The sequence below is a fragment of the Chenopodium quinoa genome, unplaced genomic scaffold, assembly GCF_001683475.1.
Source record: "Chenopodium quinoa cultivar QQ74 unplaced genomic scaffold, ASM168347v1, whole genome shotgun sequence".
NCBI lineage: Eukaryota > Viridiplantae > Streptophyta > Magnoliopsida > Caryophyllales > Amaranthaceae > Chenopodium > Chenopodium quinoa.
In genome coordinates, this window is record NW_018745650.1 from 2,248,834 (window position 1) to 2,273,000 (window position 24,167).

A 24,167-nucleotide genomic window follows, 5' to 3' on the forward strand; every position below is an offset into this window, starting at 1 on the left:
CTAGGGTTCATAGAGGAAGTAATTTTTGTCGTGGTATTTCCACACTTTCATGAGTTTCATCCTTTGTCTCCAACTGCTGTCCACAGATTTTATATATAAGTTTAGCTGAGTGAAATTGATAAGATAAAAAATTGTTGAAACCTAAATCAACTTTTGTGAGAGCAAAATTGCGAAGGGTCTTTATATTTTCTTACATTAATCACCCTTTTTCACCTACCCTTTATAAACTAGAAGGCGTGAAGTATATAGAGACATTTTTCACTAGACCTTATGAAAGTATATATATTCGAATAGAGACACTATCGAGAAAAAGGTCAAGTTATCGATTAGAGACATTACTCTCGATGATAAAAAAAAATAAAAAAAATAAATAATAATAAAAAAAAACAGAATTATCATAAAGTCTATTAAAAATTTACCCTTTTCATCTAGGTTAATGTCTCTATTCATATGAAGTATATAAAATTATCATCCTAAAGTTTAGTGAAAAATTCAAGAATTTCTAATCAATTGAATGGTTATGACATAATGTCATATATATCATCGTCAAACTATCCTTATTGTATACGATAATTACTACTGTATGTTCTCGAAAGCTTGACTCACTTGCTATATTCATGTAATTATAAGAGGAAAAAAAAATTAATACTTATGAATTGATGAGATTTTGTTAGACTCATTTCATATAAATTTTTTCAATAGTTTATATTTTTATAATTTTCACTTTATACATTGTTAAACAAACTAATGGTCAAAGATATGATGATGTCCATAGGATACCATGCAAGAGCCAAGTAAGTTAAACTATCTACTTTTAGGAACACATGGTGTATTAGATCTCTTAGCTTCCTTTATTGATTATATTAACTTCGATTTGTATTTACATTAACTCTTGTAAATCTATCTTTTAACCATAGGATTATATGAATTGTTTAGTTAATTTCCTTTTCATTTGCTCACCAAAATAAAAAAAAATTCATTCGTTATACGCTTATACTCTATTGTATCCTTATCCACATAATCATACGACAATGATTTAAAATACTAAAACATAATTAATTACTTTAGCTTGTACGTATGTACTTCAATCAAAACTTGAAATAGTTGACACAGAATTTTTTTTATCTTATAGTAAATGTCAAAATTTATCAGCTAAACAAAAATTGAAAAATCAGATCCTATTCAAACAGAAAATCGGATACACACCAATAGGAATAATTAGAAACTTAGGGCCTGTTTGGTTTGATGTAAAACAATTTCAATGAAAAATTAGTTTTTATGGAAAACATATTTTCAAGGAAAAACACAATTGAAATTAGTTTTTCTTCATTTGATTGCATACAAGAAAAATTCAAGGAGGTAATTTAGGAGGGAGGCCAAAAAATGTGGTTTTCCTTGTTTATAAAGGAAAATGTATTCCATCATTAATGATCCAATTTTCCACAATTGGAAAGTTATTTCCACCCCTTCATAAACCAAGTAAATAAAAATGAGAAAATCACTTTGCATGAAAATATTTTACATCAAATTAAACGGGACTTAAAAAAAAACTATTGAATATGAGAGGAGGAGACTAGTTCGAAGTAAATGAGAGAAAAGATGGAAACTCGACCCCAACATCATAATCATTGATAATAATCCAACTTGATTAAAAAAGTGATGACGTTAGCTAGACACTATAATTAAAACAAAAGAGTAACCTCATTCTCACTACTTGTATTGGTGTCACAATTATATAAGAAAGAGCATGTGGGACTAGTTTAAACAAATGTAAAACAAACAAATTATACGTCATCAAACTTGTCCTTTTCTTAACTAATATAATTAATTTTTGGTTACTAGATTTTTAATGCATAACCAATGAGAAAAGAGGCCCAACTTGACTTTTTTTGTTAAAAATATAATTAGTTATATAAATAAATTAAGCACGTAAGTAAACTATGATAGGTTACACCCAAAGCTAGGTCACTCTTATTAAACACTTTGAAATTTTCTTAATTGATTAGATTAAGGAGTGTTGGTTGAAGAGGAGACAATGACAGGCACGAATACCTCAAGATTCAAGTCTTAAATCATGTTTAATGGCACCTTAATTAAGAAAATGAATTATTTAATTAAAGTTTTGTTAATTGGATTCCGGAATCATATTAATTGATTTCTTTTGTATATGTATCTTTCTTATGTCATACCAACCTGAACTAAATTAAAAATAATTAAACATTATTAGAAAATTAATATTGTTGTACTAATATGATGGAGATCGAGCAATGCAACGCGGAGGGAAGTAAGGTGGGTTTATTTTAAGTGATTATTTTTAGGGATAATAATAGAAAGTTGAAGGGTTGATGCCTTTGTTTTTCCAACATGGCTTACTTTTGTCAAACATTTCTTGTACACCAACTATGAATTTAGGGTTTGGTAATGAAAATGTGACATCCAATAATCATCCATAGCAATTTAGATCCACTTATTGTTTGATGATTAACAAAATTAGGCATGAGAAGAAATAGCTAGTCATCACCAATTAGTTAGATTGATTAACCTTTGGGTGGGTCCATGCATATAGACTTTACATATATATAAATAATATGCAAATTATGTTTATTTGGATACGCAATATTTAGGTGGAGCTGACCTAGCCTATCTTATATTAGAAGCGAATCTATATCCACAAAGATCATAATCTCCTCATAACCCCGTATAAACCGGATAGAAATCAAACTCTTGTCACAAGGGTGGTAGGTTGGAATCATTACTATCTCAAAAAACCTTGATTAGATAGTTTTAAAAATTGGGTGATCATATGATATACTCCCAGAGTATTATGTTAATATTATAGCTGATACGATTCATATTTGGCTATACATGATCGGAGTCTATATTCTTCAAGAATATTAATCAAATAACACGCAATTAGTGGGGGGTGTTAAAAAAATTATATTAAAGCATACATATTTGAATAACAAAGCTAGCTAATTAACCACTCTAACTTTATTCATATATATATATATATATATATATATATATATATATATATATATATATATAGCCACTCATACATTAAATTAAATCTTATAAGCAAATTGTCCATACCTTAGCTAATAAAAAAGAATTCCTAAAAAGGTTTATGTGCCATGTCACCTTTTAACAAGCATTGTGCCACGTTACCACTAGCATTACAACAATTATAACATGTCATTATTAATGAGAAAAAAGCATTCGCAAGTTGCAAACATTGAACCTCATGGATATAAATCACATTTAATTTCTTACCATCTCAGCTAATAGTAATTTATGTTCTCTACATACACATAAATAAATACCCCCCTCTGTATTTTACTACTTGATCCATTTCTTCATTCGCGAAGTTTTAGGAGAAATAGTAGTAGAAAGTAATAAAATATAAAGGAAGTGGGGTAAGTGAAAAAAAAAAAGTACGATAGATGGGAGGAGAGAGAATATGAAATATTAAAGTATGATAGTTGGGGTCCACTAGGAGAGAAGAAATTAGCAAAATGTTGTGAAAGGTTTCCAAAAAAGGAAATGGAGCAAGTAATAAAATACGAAGAGAGTATATCTTTAAGTAAGCACAAAAGAAGAATTAAAAATAATTATTTAGCCTAGAAAAAACATAAATAAATAAAAAGGAATAGCCTTAACAGTTCCAAGACACTGGAGGGTTATAATTATCTTTGATTTTTTTTTTTAATTTTAATTTTTTTTTTACTAATATTGTGTTTTAAAGTAGCAAACCGGTGCAACATCCGAATCACACACTAGTTTAGTTTTTAAAATGTTAATTATTACATAAAAGAGTGACAATTTAAATTAAGATTTATTTTAAGATAAGTTGGAACTAAAATATTATACTCGGATAGGCTTAAGCTTGGAATCTTCTTCGTCTTGTCAACTTTCACAATTAAACACTAGTCGAATACAATTGAATGGTTGATTGATCTTTAATAACTTTACACGAATCATAACATGAAGTTAGTTACATTTAACTTCTAGTAAACTTCTAGCCACCAAGATAAGGTTGTAGCTCTTAGGGAAGTGCACAAAATGGCCCGTAATCTAAAACTATGAAACATCATACGAAGTAATTCTAAAAAAAAAGAAAAAAAAAGTTTTTTCACCATATACCCTTGAAATTTATTTATTCACCAAATACCCCTTAAATTTTTTAAATTCATCATATACTCCCGAGTTTTCACAAAAATACATCATATACCCTTGATGGCTAATGATTGTTATCATAAGTCATTAGGGTTAATTATGACCCGAAACCACCCTAAATACATTCTCCTACCTCCGAAACCACCCATATTCCTTTTTCCCACTCCTAAAACCACCCCAAATTTCCTTTTTCTCATCCTCAAAATAAATCATACAGATATGATTATGGAGATTTGGAGTGGTTTCAGGGGTTGGATAAAGGAGATGAGTGGTTTCGGGGATGAGGGGAGAGATCTAAAGTGGTTTCAATGCATAATTAACCAAATTTCACTCATCTTGTTGTCATTAGGAGTACATAGTGAATTTTTGTAATAACTGAGGGGTATATGGTGAATTTGAAAAATTTCAAGGGTATATGATGAATAAACAAAAAACTCAGGGGTATATGGTGAAAAACCCGAAAAAAGTACTTCGTATATAAAATACTGCAGTGTAACAATCCTTTGGAAATTAAATACTCCCTCCGTCCCATAATACTTGACACAGTTCCCATTTTCGTCCGTCCCACAATAGTTGACACGTTACTAAATATGGTATGGGACCACTAATAAAAAAATATTTTTCCACATTTTCTCTCTCCTCACCTACCTCACTCCCACCCCACCTGTTGTTTTCTTGCAATATAAAAATAAAAAAGAATTTTTTTTTTATATAATAACAAATGTGTTAAATAGACCCACTTGTAGTTTTCTTAAACTACGTGTCTACCTCAACGTCCCAAGTATTATGGGACGGAGGGAGTATAGGCAAATAAATGGCCAGAGCAGCATCAATTATTGGTTAGGTGTGCTTAGGTGATGACTCAACACATTAGACCACTTATGACTTATGAGGGATTAGTACAAACTTCAACATGAACTACATACAACGATTGGAAATTCTATTGGAGTTATGAAATCGTATGTTAAGGGCTTGTTTGACATCGTTTTTTTTTTTTTTTTTTTTTTTTTTTTAACAAAAAACGAAAAACAGGAAACAAGAAAAGGGTGCTTCCACTTTTTAGTTGTCAGTTTTCAAAATTATCATGATTTTAATAAATTTGACTAATTTTTGATTCATTACATGATATATACCATATGATTTTGAAAAACAAAAAACCAAAAAAAGAAAACCACAGCAATACCAAATGAACCTAAATTTTTTTTTTTTTTTAAAGAATTTTGTACCTCAATTTCAAACTCGTCTTAGGGTTGTATTTAGAAAGCCAAAAATAAAGATATCAAGTGAATAATAATATTCACGGGATTGTATCATGCAATTTAAAATTGATATCAATTTGCAAAAGATATAAAGTCCTTAAAAAAAATCCTAAATGCCACATATGTCATTACCCATAAAAAGGGTTAGAATAGGTTATGATTGTGCAACCTCGATAGAATATTCAACTGCGCCAGACTTCATTTTATGCTAAGGTATATTTCGTATATGTGTACTTACCTCACATAAGTAGTGTTGTAAATTGTTGTTTCACTTAAAGATAGGTTGTTTACAAGATCATAAGTACTGCATTAGTGGACTGGATAATTTTGAAGCCGAGCTCGAGATTTATTAATTGTTGAGATTCGAACTCGTGACCTTTGTGTCATGTGACAAGTTATAGTCGTATCACCTAATCAAAAGAATTACCTAAATCCTCTAACTAAAGCAGATAGGGAAGTAGGGTCATGTACTGAGAAACAATGTTCTTTTACTTCTAAATAACTATTATAGTCTAAACTAACAAGTAATAAGTATGATTTTGTATGAATTAATCTAAGAGAAATAATAGCAAACAAACCTAAGAGAATATCAATAATATAAAAGCCTAGGACATAAATTCACCGATAAATAATATTCCGGGAAGAAAGACAACAATTAACTATCAATGCATAAATTAATCAGATTATAAAGGACTTTCGCTATGTATTATAATCACAGAATTAACCTAGCGGTATTAAATCACATCTCTCGAATCTTGACTTAACCATCTATAAATTAATCTGCCTATTGAAATTAAGCCTTAACATCAATTCTCATTTATCGAATTTCGAATCAATGTTGCATAACCCATACAATTAAACCTGGCCAAATCTAATTGCATAGCAGTAAATCAATCAATAGGAAATTAATCTAAAACATTAACAATCAACAATAATAAATCATCCCTTCACAATATTAACGGATCCCCAAGAACCGTAAAAATTAAACTAATCACACATAATTCGAACTTCTCGATTTGGGCTCCTAGCCTGGCTCAAATTCGAACTTCTTCCTCGAACCTTTATAACTCTGGTCCATTGCCTCGGTCTTTTCTTCTTTGCCGAACCCTTAATCATTGGGCACGATTACTCTAACACGATCCCGGGCTTCGAAAAACGGCCATATGAGTGTGCTTCACATCCAATGCTCGTAGTGGCTAAATAATCCCGGGAAATGCCTCATAATCCGCAATTTCCTATAAAACAATACCAATGCTACGAAAACACTAGAAAGCGCATATTAGTAACAAAAATAGCTCCGTAGAGCCAAAAATTCTCCTAATTATGACCAAGGGACAGGGGTAAATCACTATATAAAATAGACATATCATCATGTTACTCATGTTGACTCCGATACCATATTAGAGGAGCATCTCAACCAAATTAAAAACCTAACCTGATGATTGAAGCTCATAATTAGTTTATATACTCTATCAAAGATGATTAGCTTTAAAAATATAAACTTTGACTAAATATAAAATTAAACCTATCAGTTGAAACATAAGATATAATCAAAACACGTATATGGTTGAATAAATTCAGAATATACGAAGTATTAATCAAGTGTATGTATTTTTAATAGAAGAATATGGTATCTTGACTCTTGAATTGAACAAAGGATCATAGTCTCACTTTAAAATGGAAATTATGCCAAAACTTGTAACAGGAAAGATGTTTATCTAGACTCTTAAAAATGAGCAACGTGTACGTACTGGGACGAACATTATTTCTGCATAAATCCTCCTCATTTTGTACACCCTCCTTAGCAAAACGAAAACGGTATTACTGTAATCTCTTTTACCCTCCATTAACTTGAAGCTGATTTTGATCACTAGCTTTTATTATGATAGATAAACACTAGCTTCAAGGTTTGGGTTTGGGTCGTTGGGTAGTGCATCTGATAATACATGAACAATTTTTGCAATATTATATACTCTTATGTGTCGATTAAGGTGAACTATTGAATTTTTCAAATTAACACATGCAACCTGTGCTTATAGCTTTATAGGGCTAGTGTTTATATGTTAAATTAAAACAAATACCATGAATGACACATGTTACTTCCTACGAATTTCGAGCGAGATTTTTGAAATTAACATATGCAACCCGTGCTTATAGCCTTAAAGTGCCTATGTTATTCCTGTTATGATTTAATTTTTCCCTGCCAAACACATAACAATTTTATAGGATTCCAGATTATTTTTTCACCTTCTGTTCATATAATATTTTATTTTTAATTTTTTTTATATAATAATCTTAAGTATTTCTCAATATATATTTTCATTGTTTTATTTTTAACACTGTTCATTTCACACTTATTAATGTATTATTTCAATTACTTGTATCATTTATTATTAATAAGTAAAAATTGCTCCATACGTTTATTTTAATATTTGCATCACTTTGACAAACACATTTGTCGATACGTAATTTGACCATTAATAGCTTTAAATTCTTTAATTGTCTATTACTACCTTTATTTTTTAATATTTTCATCACTTTCACCAGCAAATTTGCTGAAACATAACTTTGACCGTAGTGTAACTAATCCAATGATGTATTACATAACAACATTTATTCAATTTATAATAGTAAAAAAAAATTATGTCAAAGAGAGCATATGAACTGTGCATAAGTCAAATTGATGTAAATATTAAAACAAAAGAAGAGAGTAGTAGAACTGTAATAAAAAAAAAAATTAATAATAAAAAAATAAAAAAATAAAATTATGAGAATAGACCTTGTAATAAGTTGTAACTAATCTGATGATATATTACATGATAACATTTTTTTATTTTATAATAGTAAATAAATTATGTCAAAATGAGTTTCTAAATGTGCATAAGTCAAAATAATAAAAATATTTAAAAAAATAAAGAAAATTTAAAAGTTTGATGTTATGAAATCAAGTATAAATCAAATTGAATTTAACCCGAATATATATATATATATATATATATATATATATATATATATATATATATATATATATATATATATATATATATATATGGGATCATGTGAGAACCCATGGCTTAGGTGAGAACCAATATAAAATGAGAACCAATCTAAGACCATTCATTGTTATTAGATGAATGGTTCAGATTTATTAGTAACTATAGTGGGAATTCACGTGGGCCAGCTTGAAAAGGTAATGATTATTTGTAATTTTTTTATTTTTTTTTATTTTTGTGCATTGGAAGACGTTGTATTCCATTGGAATACATTATGGGTCAGTCATTGGAAGACGTTATCTCAGCCATTGGAATACATTATTAAAGGTTAGAGCTCAATTTTTTTCTGTAGTTATATTAAGCATGGATTTGTCTGTTGAATTTGGTACGTCTAATGTTCTTCATGCTTTTACCCCTGGTGGAACGAAGATATGGATTCCATGTTGTGATAGTGAAATTAGACCAACTATAGGTATGAAATTTTCAAAACTTGATGAAGGTTTGCGTTTTTATGAGTCCTACGCAGCTGTTGTAGGATTTATTACTAGAAAGTCGACGGTCAAAAAAAGAAAAAATGGTATTATTTCTTTTCAAATTATTGTATGTAATAAAGCTGAGTTTAAAGAAAAACGAAATAATGTGGTGACAGAGAAAGTTGATAGTATCGGGGAAGAAGATGATAATTTTGTAGATGATATGAATGTTGAAGAAGTGGTTGTTGGTCAAGATAAAGAAGACTATGATTGTCAAGAAGCGAATACTCCTATGGTTAAAAGAAGATTGTCTACTCGAGTTGGTTGTAAGGCAAAGATGATTTTAAAGTATTGCGAAGATGGAGGTTACATTGTTTCTAATTTTGAAAAAGGGCATACTCATCATTTGTATTCATCCGAGAACTCTCATTTTCAGAAGTCCAAAAGAAAGCTGACAATGTTTCATAAGAAAATGATAATTGATAATTCAAAGGTATTTGAATATGGTTTTGTTTAAAATGATTAAATTTTAAATGTGAAGTAACAATTGTGTACATATATGAAACATTGGTACTGTAATATGAAATATATATTGTTTTGGATGGAACAATCGTATTTGAATATGGTTTTTGTTTAAATGATTAAATTTTAAATGTGAAGTAACAATTGTGTACATATATGAAACATTAGTACTGTAATATGAAATATATATTGTTTTTGATGGAACAACTGTTTAAAATGATTAAATTTTAAATGTGAAGTAACAATTGTGTACATATATGAAACATTGGTACTGTAATATGAAATATATATTGTTTTGGATGGAACAATCGTATTTGAATATGGTTTTGTTTAAAATGATTAAATTTTAAATGTGAAGTAACAATTGTGTACATATATGAAACATTAGTACTGTAATATGAAATATATATTGTTTTGGATGGAACAATTGTTTGTAATGTATATACTCAAGTAGGTGTAAGTACAACTGTATGGAACAATGGTTTTGATAAATGGAACAATATTACGTATAATTGAAACATAGTTGGAGCGATTGGTTGTAAAGGTTTAAAATTATTTCGTTATTATAACAAATGTAACGATAGGGTAATGCGTAGGAACAGTAGGTCAGATATATGGAACAATAAAGTGCATTTTTGGAACAGGTGGTCAGATATATGGAACAATAAAGTGCATTTTTGTTTCAATATAATATGTCATCATCGAATTTCGCACTATCCATCAAGAATAACGTGTACCGTTATTTGTTATTAAATGTGTGCCTTATTGTTTTTTGTTCACATCTATATTTAGAATCTTTGAAATCTTTTTTGCCTTTTTTTCATAAAATTAAATATGCACTGTTAGATCTGTTTCCATATATATCATGGTCCTCAAACAGTCTAGTCTTTTTACATTCTGTCTCCACAGGTGAATATTGGTCCTGTCAAGACATACAGAATGGTGAAGAAATATGTTGGTGGGTATGAGAATATAGGCGCTAGTAGGAATGACTTCAAAAATTTTCATAGAGATTTGAAGGCGTATATTGAAGGATCGGACGCCCAGATGTTTGTTGATAATTTTAAGAGGAAAAAGTTGATGTGGTCGGCTTATTTTTTTGATTACGAATGGATGAAGACGACTGTCTATGTAGAGCTTTATGGGCAGATCCTATTTGCCGGAGAAATTATGCCGTATTTGGTGATATGCTCTCGTTTGATACAACCTACCAAAGCAACAGGTATCATAGTGTTATTTTTAAAGTTTTTTGAATTTTTTTTTTGGGTTTTACAATTTGATGTAACATTTGTTTTAATTTTCGGAACATTGGAATAATATTACGAAACAGTAGACATAAATATGGAATCGTAATTTCAGCGTATGTTTCATGTTTTCCAGATATAATATGGTATTTGGTCCATTCACGGGAGTCGATCACCACAAGAAATGTGTCACTTTTGCTGCTGGTTTTATTGCAAAGGAAGATGTTGCTTCTTTCGAATGGCTATTTAGAACATTTGTTAAGGCAATGGGTGGTAGGGAGCCCAATTGTTTAATTACGGATCAAGATCCAGCTATGAAAATTGCTGTAAATTCTGTTTTCCAACAATGTGAGCACAAGTATTTATTTTATTGTACTGCAACTAGAATGATTCATTTGTGAATACTATTGTTTCAAAATATGTGTCTGATGTTTCATATTAGTTTATTCATGTTTCCAGCTGTTGTTATGATGTTAAATATTATTATTTCAAATTTATTGGTTCAGATTAGTATTTATTTTATTGTACTGCAACTAGAATGATTCATTTGTGAATACTATTGTTTCATATTATTGTTTCAAATTAATGATGTTAAATATTATTGTTAAAAAAAAAAAATTCTTGTTCCTAAATAGTGTTTTATTGTTTCAAATTTATGTTCTGATGTTCCATTAGGTTAATCAATTGTTACGAGAATTTGCCTAATTATTCCAATTATTTTTTTTATTATTTCAAATCTTCAAGATAATGTTCCGGAATTTTACTACAATGATACAGTATTAAAAGCTAATGTTCCTAAATAGTGGTCTAATGTCCCATAATTAATGTCATTGATTCATTTGTGAATACTATTGTTTCAAAATCCGTGTCTGATGTTTCATATTAGTTGATTGATGTTTCCAGCTGTTGTGATGATGTTAAATATTATTATTCTGATTTTTTTTTTTAAAAAGCATTGTTCCTATATAGTGTTTTATTGTTTCAAATTTATGTTCTGACGTTCCATTAGGTTAATCAATTGTTACGAGAATTCGCCTAGTTATTCCAATTATTTATTTTATTATTTCAAATCTTCAAGATGATGTTCCGGAATTTTACTATAATGTTACAGTTTTAAAAGATAATGTTTCAAAATAGTGGTCTAATGTCCCATAATTAATGTCCTTCAGATTTTGTATGTGGCACATAATGAAAAAGCTGCCTGATAAAGTTGGAAGGAATATCATTCAGGATACTGAATTTTTGAAGGAACTCAGTAAGTGTGTTTGGAATTTAGAAATTGAGGCACCTGAATTTGAAGAGAAGTGGAACAATGTTCTTGTTGAGTTTAAATTACAATATCATGATTGGTTGAATTTGATGTTTGAGATGAGAGCTATGTGGATTCCAGCGTATTTTAGAGATGTCTTTATGGGTGGTATTATGAGAACTACCTCAAGGTCAGAGAGTGAGAATAATTTTTTTACATCCGTTGTAAATCCTCACGTGTCTCTTGTGGAGTTTTTCATGAGGTATGAAACTGCGTTGGATGCACAGAGACATTGTCAGGCAGAGAATGACAATGAATCACAGGAGAAATTCCCTCAATGTAAGACATAATTGTTGATTGAGAGGCATGGTTCTGAGGTGTACACCGTTTCTGTATTTTATGAATTTCAAGATGAAGTTCATAGTGCTTTTTATTGTTGTGGTGTAGATGAATTGAGGAAGGAAGATGGTATTGATGTAGCAATTGTTACTGAGGCAAATAGGAGAAGGAAATTTAAAGTTTTGTTTGAGTGCTTTAGTCATGACACTACCTGCTCTTGTAAGAAGTTTTATAGGATAGGAATCCCATGCAGACATATGATATGGATGTGGAAGGCAAAGAATTTAAAAAGCATTCCAAAGCAATATATCTTAGATCGTTGGACAATAAATGCTACTCAGAAACCAGTGTTAGATATAAGTTGTTTAGACACCGAAGATGATAGGCGGGTGGTTATAAATGAAATGTGGGTCGGAGATATTTTCTTGTGTGGGTTGGGTTAAAGGTCATGAGGAGGACTTTATTAAGAATATTCGAGAGTTCAAGAATAAAATTGAAGCGACAAAAAATGTTACTTTGGAAGATACTCAGAATGTAAGATCTAGTGAACATGATATTGAGATGTTAATAGGATGTAGCATTCCTGATGAAATACTTGTTCAGCCTCCTAAAGTGTCGAAGAATAAAGGTACAGGTGTTCACGATGGCTCTGGAACTAGTGGGTCTAAAAGATTAAAGGGTGCCAAAGAAATAGCGGTTGAACAATCTAAAAAGAAAACGAAGAGGAAATGTAGTGGCTGTGGCGAGCTAGCATATCATGATATTCGGAATTGTCCTCACAAAGCATGATGATTTGTGCAGCTGTTGTTCCTTCTTATGGGAATGTTTTACTCATTTTTATGTTTGTTGTAATGGAACAATTAGTTACATTTGAGAAGCATAAGTTTTAATATATGTTACATCAGTTTTGAGAAACATCAGTTTTAAGAAACACTAGTTCTAATATATGTAACAATTGTTTCATTTATGGGAACAGTAGGAACATTCCCTGAAACATTAAGATTCGTTTTAGCATGTTTTGTAAGCATGTTTTATATAAAAAAGTTACGGAGTATATAATATTTTTCACAAAGTGTGCAAATTGATTTTATGTGGCAGCGTGTATTGATTTAACTAGTCGTGGCAGCGTGTATTGATTTGACTAGTCATCTTTTTTTTAAAAGTACTGGTGTGGTATTGTTGCTTTGGGAACATATTTATTGTAAAGTTTAAAAGCAACCTTACACTTGTCAGTTTCATGTGGAATCGTGTTCAGTTGTGACAGTGCATGGTTTAAATTTATTTCTTACCGTTGACAATGCATGTTGTTTCACATTGTTTCATATTACGTTACCGTTGTTTCATTTTATCTATTTATAGTTTCATTTATTAATTCTAATTATGGGAAAATAATCCAGAACATGTTTAGCTAAACCTATAATCACATTGTTTCATATTACCTGGCTGTTGTTTCATTTTATATATTTAAAGTTTCATTTAATACTTCTAATGTGTCATATTAATAGTTCACAATTGACAATAATATATGCACATCTTTACATACGAAACATAAAAAGATGTTTAGCTAAATTATCCAGGCAATGCATAAAAATTATGTATCTTACAACTAATGTGGAAACATTATAAACATTGTTTACTGATTAACATGACGAAGCTGCTCTAATGCCCAGGTCTTTGATTTGGCTATAACTTCATCTTGTAGTACGTTTGCAGGGCTTGTCAATATTTTCCCACAATATTCAATCCTCAGCTTCTTCATTATATCAGGCTGAAATATATTAACAATTCAAAATAAATACCGAAACAATGAACCATAAATTATGTATAAATTAATATAAGAATTACACAAAAACTCACATCTTTTGGGTCGAATCCAATATCCCAACATTCATCTAGCTGCCCCATGTAAGTTTCCATGTGTTTGAGAGCGTATACACCGCAGTCATCATAATTCTCATTATTCTTCCATCTCATTTCCTTCATAGTGGTATTGAATCTAGACACTCCCCGTCCATTCCCAACTTTCTTTTCATTTAGAAATTTAGCAAATGCCTTGATCTGTGTAATATGAAACAATTAGATGTACCAAGGAACAATGGCACAACAAATATATACAATGAAACAATTGATATATAATATGAAACAGCGTAAATGAAAAATGAAACATCAGATGTATGAATATGAAATAACATATTATATGTACAATGAAACCTATTTAATTTAATATGAATCAGCAGTAATGAAAAAATGGAACATCAAATGTATTATTTGAAACCATATATATATATTGAAACAAAATCTATATAATCAGAAACACCAGAAATCAACAATGAAACACCAGATCTACTAATTGAAACATCAAAAAATAAAAAATGGAATACCAGTGATGTTTAGTGAAACAGTGTCATATTTTTACCATGGTAGTTGGGAAATTGCCGTACTTTGCATCCATTTCAACACCTTCTTCTAGAAATCTGTTGTCTATAATTTGCAGTTGCTTGCGTGAAAAATTGAAACAGAACAGATAATAGTGTTCAAATGCTGGGACGAGAAAGAAAACCTATAATGAAACAATAAGTAAGTTATATGTAACATTAAGTATGTCTTTTTAAGCAAATATATATGCTAAGAATCAGTACTAGTTTAGTATCTAATTAAATCTACTTTGTCAAAAGAAGTTATTTTAGAATGATTCATCTCGTCCACCATCCTGCTCTTGAAAGCGTTGTATCTCTCTGCAAACTTGGTAATTGGCGTAAAGTACTTGTTATTGCACAACATATTCTGTTTTTTTCCAGGTAATTAATCATTGTTGTAGTTGTTAGTGTATCATGAATATTATAATGTATCAATACTATAAAACTGAAGTATTTTATACGGAGCATAATATATTAAAAATGAAACATTGGCACTATATAGTGGAACATTGGCACTATATAGTGAAACATTTGCACTATATACAAAGAAACAATTGATATATAATATGAAACAACATAAATGAAAAATGAAACATCAAATGTATGAAACATTGGCACTATATAGTCAAACATTGGCACTGTATACAATGAAATAATTGATATATAATATGAAACAGCGTAAATGAAAAATGAAACATCAGATGTATGAAACATTGACACTATATAGTGAAACATTGGCAATGTATACAATGAAACATATTGTATGTACAATGAAATATATTTTATTTAATATGAAACAAAAGTAATGAAAAATGGAACAATATGTTAATGAAACAAATTATATGATAAATGAAACATTAGAACTTAAAAGTGAAACTGTAAAATAATTTTAGACATAATTACCCAACATTCAGAGGAGCAGAAAAAACGGTTGATAGCGCCTGGTTGCCTTCTTTTGTTTGCCATGTTAAGGATGTGGCCCCAGGAGTCTATTATATTGTTGACCACATAGTTGTCACCTTGTAGTCCTAAAATGTCTTCCCTACTGATGAAGTTAATCCCGTCATTGTACAGCTGCTCACTGAAATTGATGGGACAGGAAAACAATTTAATGAAACAATATGTATATAATATGAAACAATATAATATTGTATATACTATGAAACAATATGTATATAATATGAGACAAAGCATTCCAGGAAATTCTCACGATTTTGGGCCTGCACAAAAGGCATATTCGACGGCTGTTCTTTGTAGGGCATCAATTTTTGCTGAAATTTTTTCATTCTGCACCATGAATGGGAATCGAAGGTGCACAGGAAGATTTTGTGTGATTCTTTTTTCTCTTTGCAAACCAGTCACTGGCTCCTCAGAATGTTGCATTGTTATCTTATGAACGATGGATTCAGTGAGTGACTCCAAGTGCTGCTCCGTTGGAGATTCTTCCTGCTCTGGTGACTTTCCTTTTGCTGGGGGTGTTGGAGGCAACGCCTGTGAACCTACAAATAAATTATAGTTTGGCTGGAATTCAGATAATGGAACAATGTCATGAACGAAATCATTGTGGGGTGTAGCTTGTGGGGGTACAACATTCTCAGGGGGGGTTCATCTTGTTGTTCATCTTGTGGGGCCTGAAAATTTGCCCATGCTTTGTTCATCACATCACTGAGCTCGGATAAAAACGCTGGCTCATGAAATAAGTTCTCATCTTGAGATAGAAAACCCGGGGTCTTGATTCCTTGGGAACTCATAGTGGGCTGTACTGATGTGTACTTGCCCCCTACATTTCTTATGAGCTCCTTCATCTCATCTGGGATCTCCACCTCCTCAATCAATTTGTATGCCTTGTCAATTAGTGCATACATTGACTGGACATGGCCAGCAAGTTCCTTGGAAATGTTGTTGAATTCATCAAGTATAAATCCCTATAACAAACCAACAATAGCATGTGGCCAATATGAAACATCAGATTTATTATATGAAACAGCGTAGACAAAACATTAAACACCCGAAATGTATGAAGCAATAGGTATATAAAATGAAACGATAGGCATATAAAATGAATCAACATACATCTAAATCATATACATTATTTTGAACCAACAATAATATGTAATGAAACAAATTATATTTAATATGAAACAATGAAACATCATGTATATTAATTGTCATGTTTTTTTGTTTTTTTTTTTTTTTTTTACCTTAACATCTTCAGGAGCAGAGGACGACAAAGGCCCTTGATTTTCTTCACCAGAATTTGTGTTTATAGCAGTTAACCTGTCGAGGACTTTACCTTGTCCAAATCCTCTCTTCTTCTCCACCTTCATTCGTTCTTGTATCATCTGCTTGTTCCAAACGGCTATTAGGGGTATTGTCCTTCGTGGTTGAGCTGTACCACGCTTCAGTCTATCAAAGTACATAACCTGTTTGAGCAAGTATGAAAAACTGTTGGTTGAAATTTGAAACAACAGGCATATAAAATGAAACAGAACATACATTTGATATCACATATTTTGAATATATGTTGTTACATATTTAACAGACGGTGTTTCATTTTATAATAAATGTGATTTCAAATGTATGTTCTGTTTCACAATAAAATGAAACACCATCTGTTAAATATGTAACAACAGTTATATGAAACAACAGTAATATGTAATGAAACAAATGACATATAATGTGAAACAGCATAAGTAACAATGAAACATCAGGTATATGAAACAACAGTAATATGTAATGAAACAAATGGCATATAATGTGAAACAACATAAGTAACAATGAAACATCAGGTATATATATGATGTTCCATTTTATATGCCAACTGTTTCATATTTTAAACCAACATTTTTCCATATTTTAAACAAGTTATGTACTTTGACAGAAGATATCAAAGTACAAATACTACCAGTTCGTTTATCATATGTAACAACAAATAAAAAATATGAAACAGTTGATTTTAAATATGAATATGTAACAACAGACGTTTATTATGAAACTACATATTTATTATAAGAAACATAATATATTTAACATGAAACAACTTACATAAAATATGAAACAACTAATAGTAAAGCAAGTACTCAAATTAACAGTGTAACAGTAAGGATTATTTTAGTAACATTGTAATTCTTCAGTGAAACAGTTTATTTAGATTCTGAAACAATATCTGAATTCCAGATTTGAATTCCAGCATCTGCACAACTTTATGAAACAACTTACATAAAATATGAAATAGCTAATAGTAAAACAAGTACTCAAATTAACAGTGTAACAGTAAGGATTATTTTAGTAACATTGTAGTTATTCAGTGAAACAGTTTATTAGGATTCTGAAACAATATCTGAATTCCAGTATCTGAACAAGTTACATAAGCAACTTACATTGTGTTGCTAATACTGAAACATTATGTATTTAACATGAAACAACTTACATAAAATATGAAACAGCTAATACTAAAGCAAGTACTCAAATTAACAGTGTAACAGTAAGGATTATTTTCGTAACATTGTAATTATTCAGTGAAACAGTTTATTAAGATTCTGAAACAATATATTTACCATCAAGAATGGCAGAGGTCCTGTGAAGTATGCAGCTCCTTCCTTCCATTCTGCTACGGAGTTTATCAGATTCTCAAATGTGTATGTACACCAGTCGTAAGTCTTAATTTGTGAGACATTCTCACAGCAATACAAAAATTTAAAATTTAATGTTGAACGAGATGTAGATCGTACACAACAATTTATGGCAGCCACAATGAAATTCCAGATGAATTCATTGGTTACATCTTCATCTTTTTGGGTCTCAATCAGCTGTATTAATGAGGTATTGGTTGGACTTCCATCATCAAATTGATCTCTCCATTTTTGCAGGAAAACCTGCGATTCTTCATCCTCTTCAATCCACTTATTGTCTTTAATTTCTCTCCCTCCAATTGGAAGACCAAATACAACATGGACGTCTTCCGGGAGGACTTCTATCTCCTCTCTATTTGGCAATTGAAGGGAGGCTCCGTCGGGGTTGAACCTTGCCACAAGCTCGTGACAAAAACTGTTTTTGTTAGAATCCAGGTCCAATAGTAGGAAGGACCCAAAGCCTACATCCCTTACAACTTGCTTGTGAGCTTCCGGAAGTCCTACAATAACATGTTTCATGAATTTGGCTGGTGGAATACGTTGTCTAAATGCCACTTGTTCCTCCTCATCACTGTCTTCTTGCACATGTCTGATTTTTTTCCCCTTCGCAGACTGTACATTTGCTTCCTTTTTTTTGGCACGGGTACCACTTTTTCCTTATCAGCGACCCTAATATAAAATATGAAACAAAATAGATTTAATGCATGAAACAATGTAATTAGTATATGAAACAATACATGTATTTTATGGAACATAATTAGTAAAAAATGAAACAGAATTGTTATTATTCCGGAAAATGGAAAACTGAATTAATTTATATATTATATGAAACATTTATATGAAAAACTGAAACAATTTACATATTTTATGAATCATCATTAAAAAACAATTCAACTACATTTTAACAGAACGTTGACAACACAATTGTTTGGAACATATACATAAATAAATGAAACATATGGTGTGATTTTTTGAAACATAATGTATAACATATCACTACACCTAGTTCATATGGAACCCAACTATATGAAACAAGCAATATAATATATGAAACATTAATCTGAAACAATTGAGACATCTAACAAACAAAACGAACGCATATCACTACATTTAGTTCATAAAGAACCCAACTATATGAAACAAGCAATATAATATATGAATCATTGATATGAAAATATGAACCATCTTACAAACAAAACGAAACCATATTACTACATCTAGTTCATAAAGGACCAAACTATATGAAACAAGCAATATAATAAATGAAACATTGATTTGAACAATTATAACACTTTATATATTTTATGAAACATCATTAAATTACAATTAATCTACATTTTAACAACACAATTGACTGTGACATTAGTTTATTTAATTTTGAAACAATAACAACAACTTATGGAACAAATCAAAATTACTCTTATAATTCAAAACATAACAACGTTCAGAAACAATGGTTCATTTTTCCGTTACAATAATTCCAAATACAGAAACACTATAACAAAATTATGGAACAAATTTAATTTGATACTAATTTTAAATCCCTAGTTGCAGTAATTTGAAAAATGCCAAAACACAATCTATATAATTTTTGAAACCCTAAGTATAATTCGCGCGACATTAACAATAAAATTGGAAACATTACTTTGTCAATTGAGCTTCCGCCGTTGGTGGTTGTACGTTTTCCGTCGCTTGTTCGGCTGCAGCGGGAACGCCGGCCTCCTCCCTAGTTGCAGTAATTTGAAATGCCAAAACACAATCTATATAATTTTTGAAACCCTAAGTATAATTCGCGCGACATTAGCAATAAAATTGGAAACATTACTTTGTCAATTGAGCTTCCGTCGTTGGTGGTTGTACGTTTTCCGTCGCTTGTTCGGCTGCAGCGGGAACGCCGGCCTCCTCCGTAGGGTTTTCCCCCGCCACTCCATCCAACTCTGTTCGCAACCTTTCTCTGTTAAAAACCAAGCATTTTGAAAATTTAAAACCCTAACTGTTTACATTATCTTATTTTCATCATAATTTACTGAATTATAAAAAACTTACTGAAATTTCTTGAAACTCTCCTTGCTTCGGTAGTCCTTTTTCTGCGTTTGTTCTTTCATTTTGCTAACAAAATCGAGAATGGGTATTTTTGGGTAGTTTTTGGGGTTTTTATAGAACAATGTAGCAGTTACTTCCGTTTTTTTCCCAATGGAAGTTATGGGCGCGAACACAATTGAAGTAAGATAATTGGTTTTTGAAATGATGTAAATTTGTAAGAATAATCGGTGTGTAAGGGAAGCAAACCAATCGTCAGTTTTGATTAGACATTAAAATTGCAGTTTTAAATTTTCGAGGGAAAAATGATCATTGTCTCAATAAATGCACAATGGGTATACATGTGCATATGTCTAATCTCAGCCGTTAGTTTCATAATTTTTAATGGCATAAGATTGGTTCTCATTTTAACTTGGTTCTCATATAAGGCTTGGTTCTCACATGATCCTCCCCTATATATATATATATATATATATATATATATATATATATATATAGAAGTAAGTTATAATGAGAACTAGGAACTCATTTCAACTGTTAGATTAAAACAAAGTGGACGGCTGTGATTGATTTTGTATTAAATCAGAAAATTAAACACATTTAGCCAAAAAAAACAAAAACCTGCGTTTCTCTCTCCTCTTTCTCGCTGACAACATTTTCTCTCTCCTCGAGCGTTTTTCAAGCTTTCTGACCTTAATCATCAGCTCAAAAGTGAAGAATTTTGCTACAATATACACATTTCTTCAATAATTTGCTGAGTTTATTGCAAAATTTCTCAACTATAGAGGTAATTATTGTAAATTTGGTATAAATCGTTTTTTAGGGTTTAATTTTTTTTTTTCTACGATTATCGGATCATATATCCTATCAATTTGGAGCATTCATTTGCAACTTCGTTTACAATTTGGTTTGCTTTATTGAAGCTAATGATATGTATTCTCCATTAAAGCGGATTTCGACCTTTTACGAGCTTTTGATACTCCATTGAAGCAGCTTTTGAGGTAAGATGTTTTGTCTTTTTTTAAAATAGCAGAATTTAATTTCAATTTTACTATTTCTGGTTTTCTTTAATTTTAAATCAAATTGCAATTCAATTAGATTAAAATGTGTTATAGTAAATTAAAATTGTGCAAAAGTAAACTATATTTCTCTATAAGTATAATAGATATTTTGATGCTCACCAAATGTTTGACAAAATGCAACAACGTAGTATACTTGTTGGATTTACTTCAAAATAACGCGAGTGTAAAGTGTGGTATATAATTGTTAAAGGTTGAAGGAAATTAACTTGCATTGGTGTCGTGATATGAGTATTGACATTTTTTATTGGATGGTGGTTTCAAGGTTTCATTGTAGATAGTAGTGAAACTACGAAGTATATGGATTTGTTCCAATTGCTTGGTACTTTTAGTGAATTTTTGGAGTATGTGGTACTTTCATGGAGTATGTGAAATTTTGGCGAATTCGCTGTTATTCAATTCCCGAATTTTGGTATTTGTATTTCACTGATTTGTGCTTTCATCGAAATTTAAGCAAAATCAAGTGAATGCACCCTAACTAGAGCTGGGCATCGTGCCGTGCCGTGTTGAGCCGTCGCGGGCCGTGCCTGGTGGTGAGTCGTGCCGTGCTGTGCCTGGATCTTGGCGGGCTGTGTCGTGTCGGGCCACCAATTGGCACACCCCAGCCCACGGCACAACAAGGCCCAGGCGTGCCGTGCCGGGCACCGGACATCCTATAATTTTTTATTTTATTTTTTATTTATTAAATCGATATATTATTTAAATAATTTTATTAATTTATGTTTATGTTTTTTTATTATTAAATTACTATAGTTCTTTTTATTATTCTTATTTTATTATTATAGTTCTTTATTATTATTTATGTTATTTTTATTATTATAATTAATTTTTATTTATTTTTAATTTTTTTATTAATATACATTATTATTTAGCAAAGAGCAACAATGCATATTGTTTCGGGGTTTTTTGGATGTCCTCCGGGAGAGTTACAACACCAAGACTGACCTGTACATGCAAAACAACGGAGACTCCTGTGAATGGGAGTTCCGCCTCCGACAATCAAGTTAGAACGTGTTACGGAAGTAAAGATGCGAAAAGTAAAGGGGATCAGGCTCCTCTCGAAAGTTGAGTGATCATCCGATTGTCTGAGACAGTCTCGGAATCCGAGCCTTAGCTCTCAAGTAGCGCAATTAAGTTGGAGTTAATGCTCAGCAAGTAATGTACACGTGTGTTTAATGATTTCTGAATCATGTTTCTCAGAGGGAACATCTCCCTTTTACTAGGTCTTTGAAATGCGGGCCCCGTACTAGGTTTTCTGAAACCTAGGACTGACTGGGCTGCCTAGGTATTTGGGCCCTTAAAGGCCATTTACCCTGGCAATCTGCCTGCCACGTGTCGTGGTTTGATTGGTCCACCTTGGACCTTTCACGAAGTGACACGTAGCGGCCTCTGGTTGGTCCACGTGGATGACACGTGGCAGGGTTTCATTGGTCTACGTGGCGGGAAAAAATCCCCTAATCACATATAATAAGAGAATAGATGAGTTGATGAATGAATTGTGGAAAAAATTGGATGATGAAGTGATGTATTGATAGGGAATTAGATTAAGCAGCCGTTAGGAATATAAACTAGCCGGTAGAAATGAAAAAAACTAGCCGTTTTATAGCTGTATGTTGGCGCATATTAATGTTGCAAAGTGGTCGTTTTAACCGTGCCACGGGCCGAATTGGCGTGTCGCCTGCGGGCTCGTGTCGTGCTCGTGCCGAAATTTCCAAACTTTGTTCGCGGCACGGCCTGCGGCCCACTGTTCGGTCATCGTGCCATGCCGCTGACGGGCTTGTGTTGGGCCGGGCCAATGTCGTGCCGTGCCCGTGTCGCCTGCGGGCCAGCACGGCCCAAGCCCAGCTCTAATACTAACTATTTGACAAAATGCCCTAATGAATCCTATTATTTTATCAATTTCAAATGTAGATAGAAACTAAGTAAAAGTAAATCAATTATATTTTAAAGTAAATTAAAAGACTAAAATTATGATATCTTAATTTCTTCCTCAATTTCTATGTCATGCTTGTGTGAGGCCGGACAACTTGAAGATCCAGCAAAAAATCTTCTCTAATCTTGTGTTAAAGGGCTTGCAGGAAAGGCTTCTGCAGGAAAGGGCTCATGAGTGAAGTTGCTCAATTATTTAGCAAAATGGACGAAGATGGTTGCCCCCCCCCCCCCCCCCCCCCCATGGTTGTACCTATAATATGATCATCCAAGGATATATTCTCAATAATGGCTTGTCAAACGCACTATACTATCGTGACATTATGGTTAGCAAAAGATTTAATGCTGATGCTGATACTATTTCGTTGTTTGTTAGGCTTTTGTCTTCTGTTAATTTAAGTGACTCATCAAAAGGGTTGCTTCAGAAATTCATCAGTTGAATTGAAGGTCTGCAGGAGTAAGGTTGTAAGATTGTACCTACAATCTCGTTTTTTGGGCATCAAATCTTCAAGGACTTTAATAGTGTCAATGCTAAATTTAGAGGACAATTGTTTGATTTTGGGATATGAAGATTCATTTCCCATTGATCAAATATGCTTTGATTATATGTACTTAAAGGTAATTGGTTGTCTAGGCCTTGTTTATTTTTTAGCAAAAAGAGTCATACTCATGACTTCAATATAGGAATTAATTCTTATAGTGCTATTGGGAAGGAAGACGACCATTCTTCTTTGTGACAATCATGTAGAAAAGTCTGACTTGAATGATACTTTATATGCTGAACTCACTGGTGAGAGCAGGAAACATATGTCCTT

General features: G+C 31.5%; 1 protein-coding gene and 1 long non-coding RNA gene across 3 annotated transcripts; both read left to right on the forward strand.

Moving 5' to 3' along the window:
* The first annotated feature begins 8,791 nt into the window (after positions 1-8,791).
* LOC110716904 (protein FAR1-RELATED SEQUENCE 5-like) lies at positions 8,792-13,044 on the forward strand. Its single transcript, XM_021895557.1, has 6 exons — positions 8,792-9,394; positions 10,333-10,598; positions 10,804-11,025; positions 11,837-12,255; positions 12,364-12,474; positions 12,701-13,044. Exons 1-6 carry the CDS (start codon positions 8,792-8,794, stop codon positions 13,042-13,044), a joined length of 1,965 nt encoding a protein of 654 aa, XP_021751249.1.
* Positions 13,045-20,843: 7,799 nt separating this feature from the next.
* On the forward strand, positions 20,844-24,092 carry LOC110716974. Of its 2 annotated transcripts, none has more exons than XR_002510646.1 (3): positions 20,844-21,131; positions 21,268-21,345; positions 23,502-24,092. It is a non-coding gene; the product is annotated as an uncharacterized LOC110716974 (long non-coding RNA). The 2 variants fall into 2 exon arrangements; XR_002510647.1 differs by having other exon boundaries at positions 23,729-24,092.
* Positions 24,093-24,167: the final 75 nt, after the last annotated feature.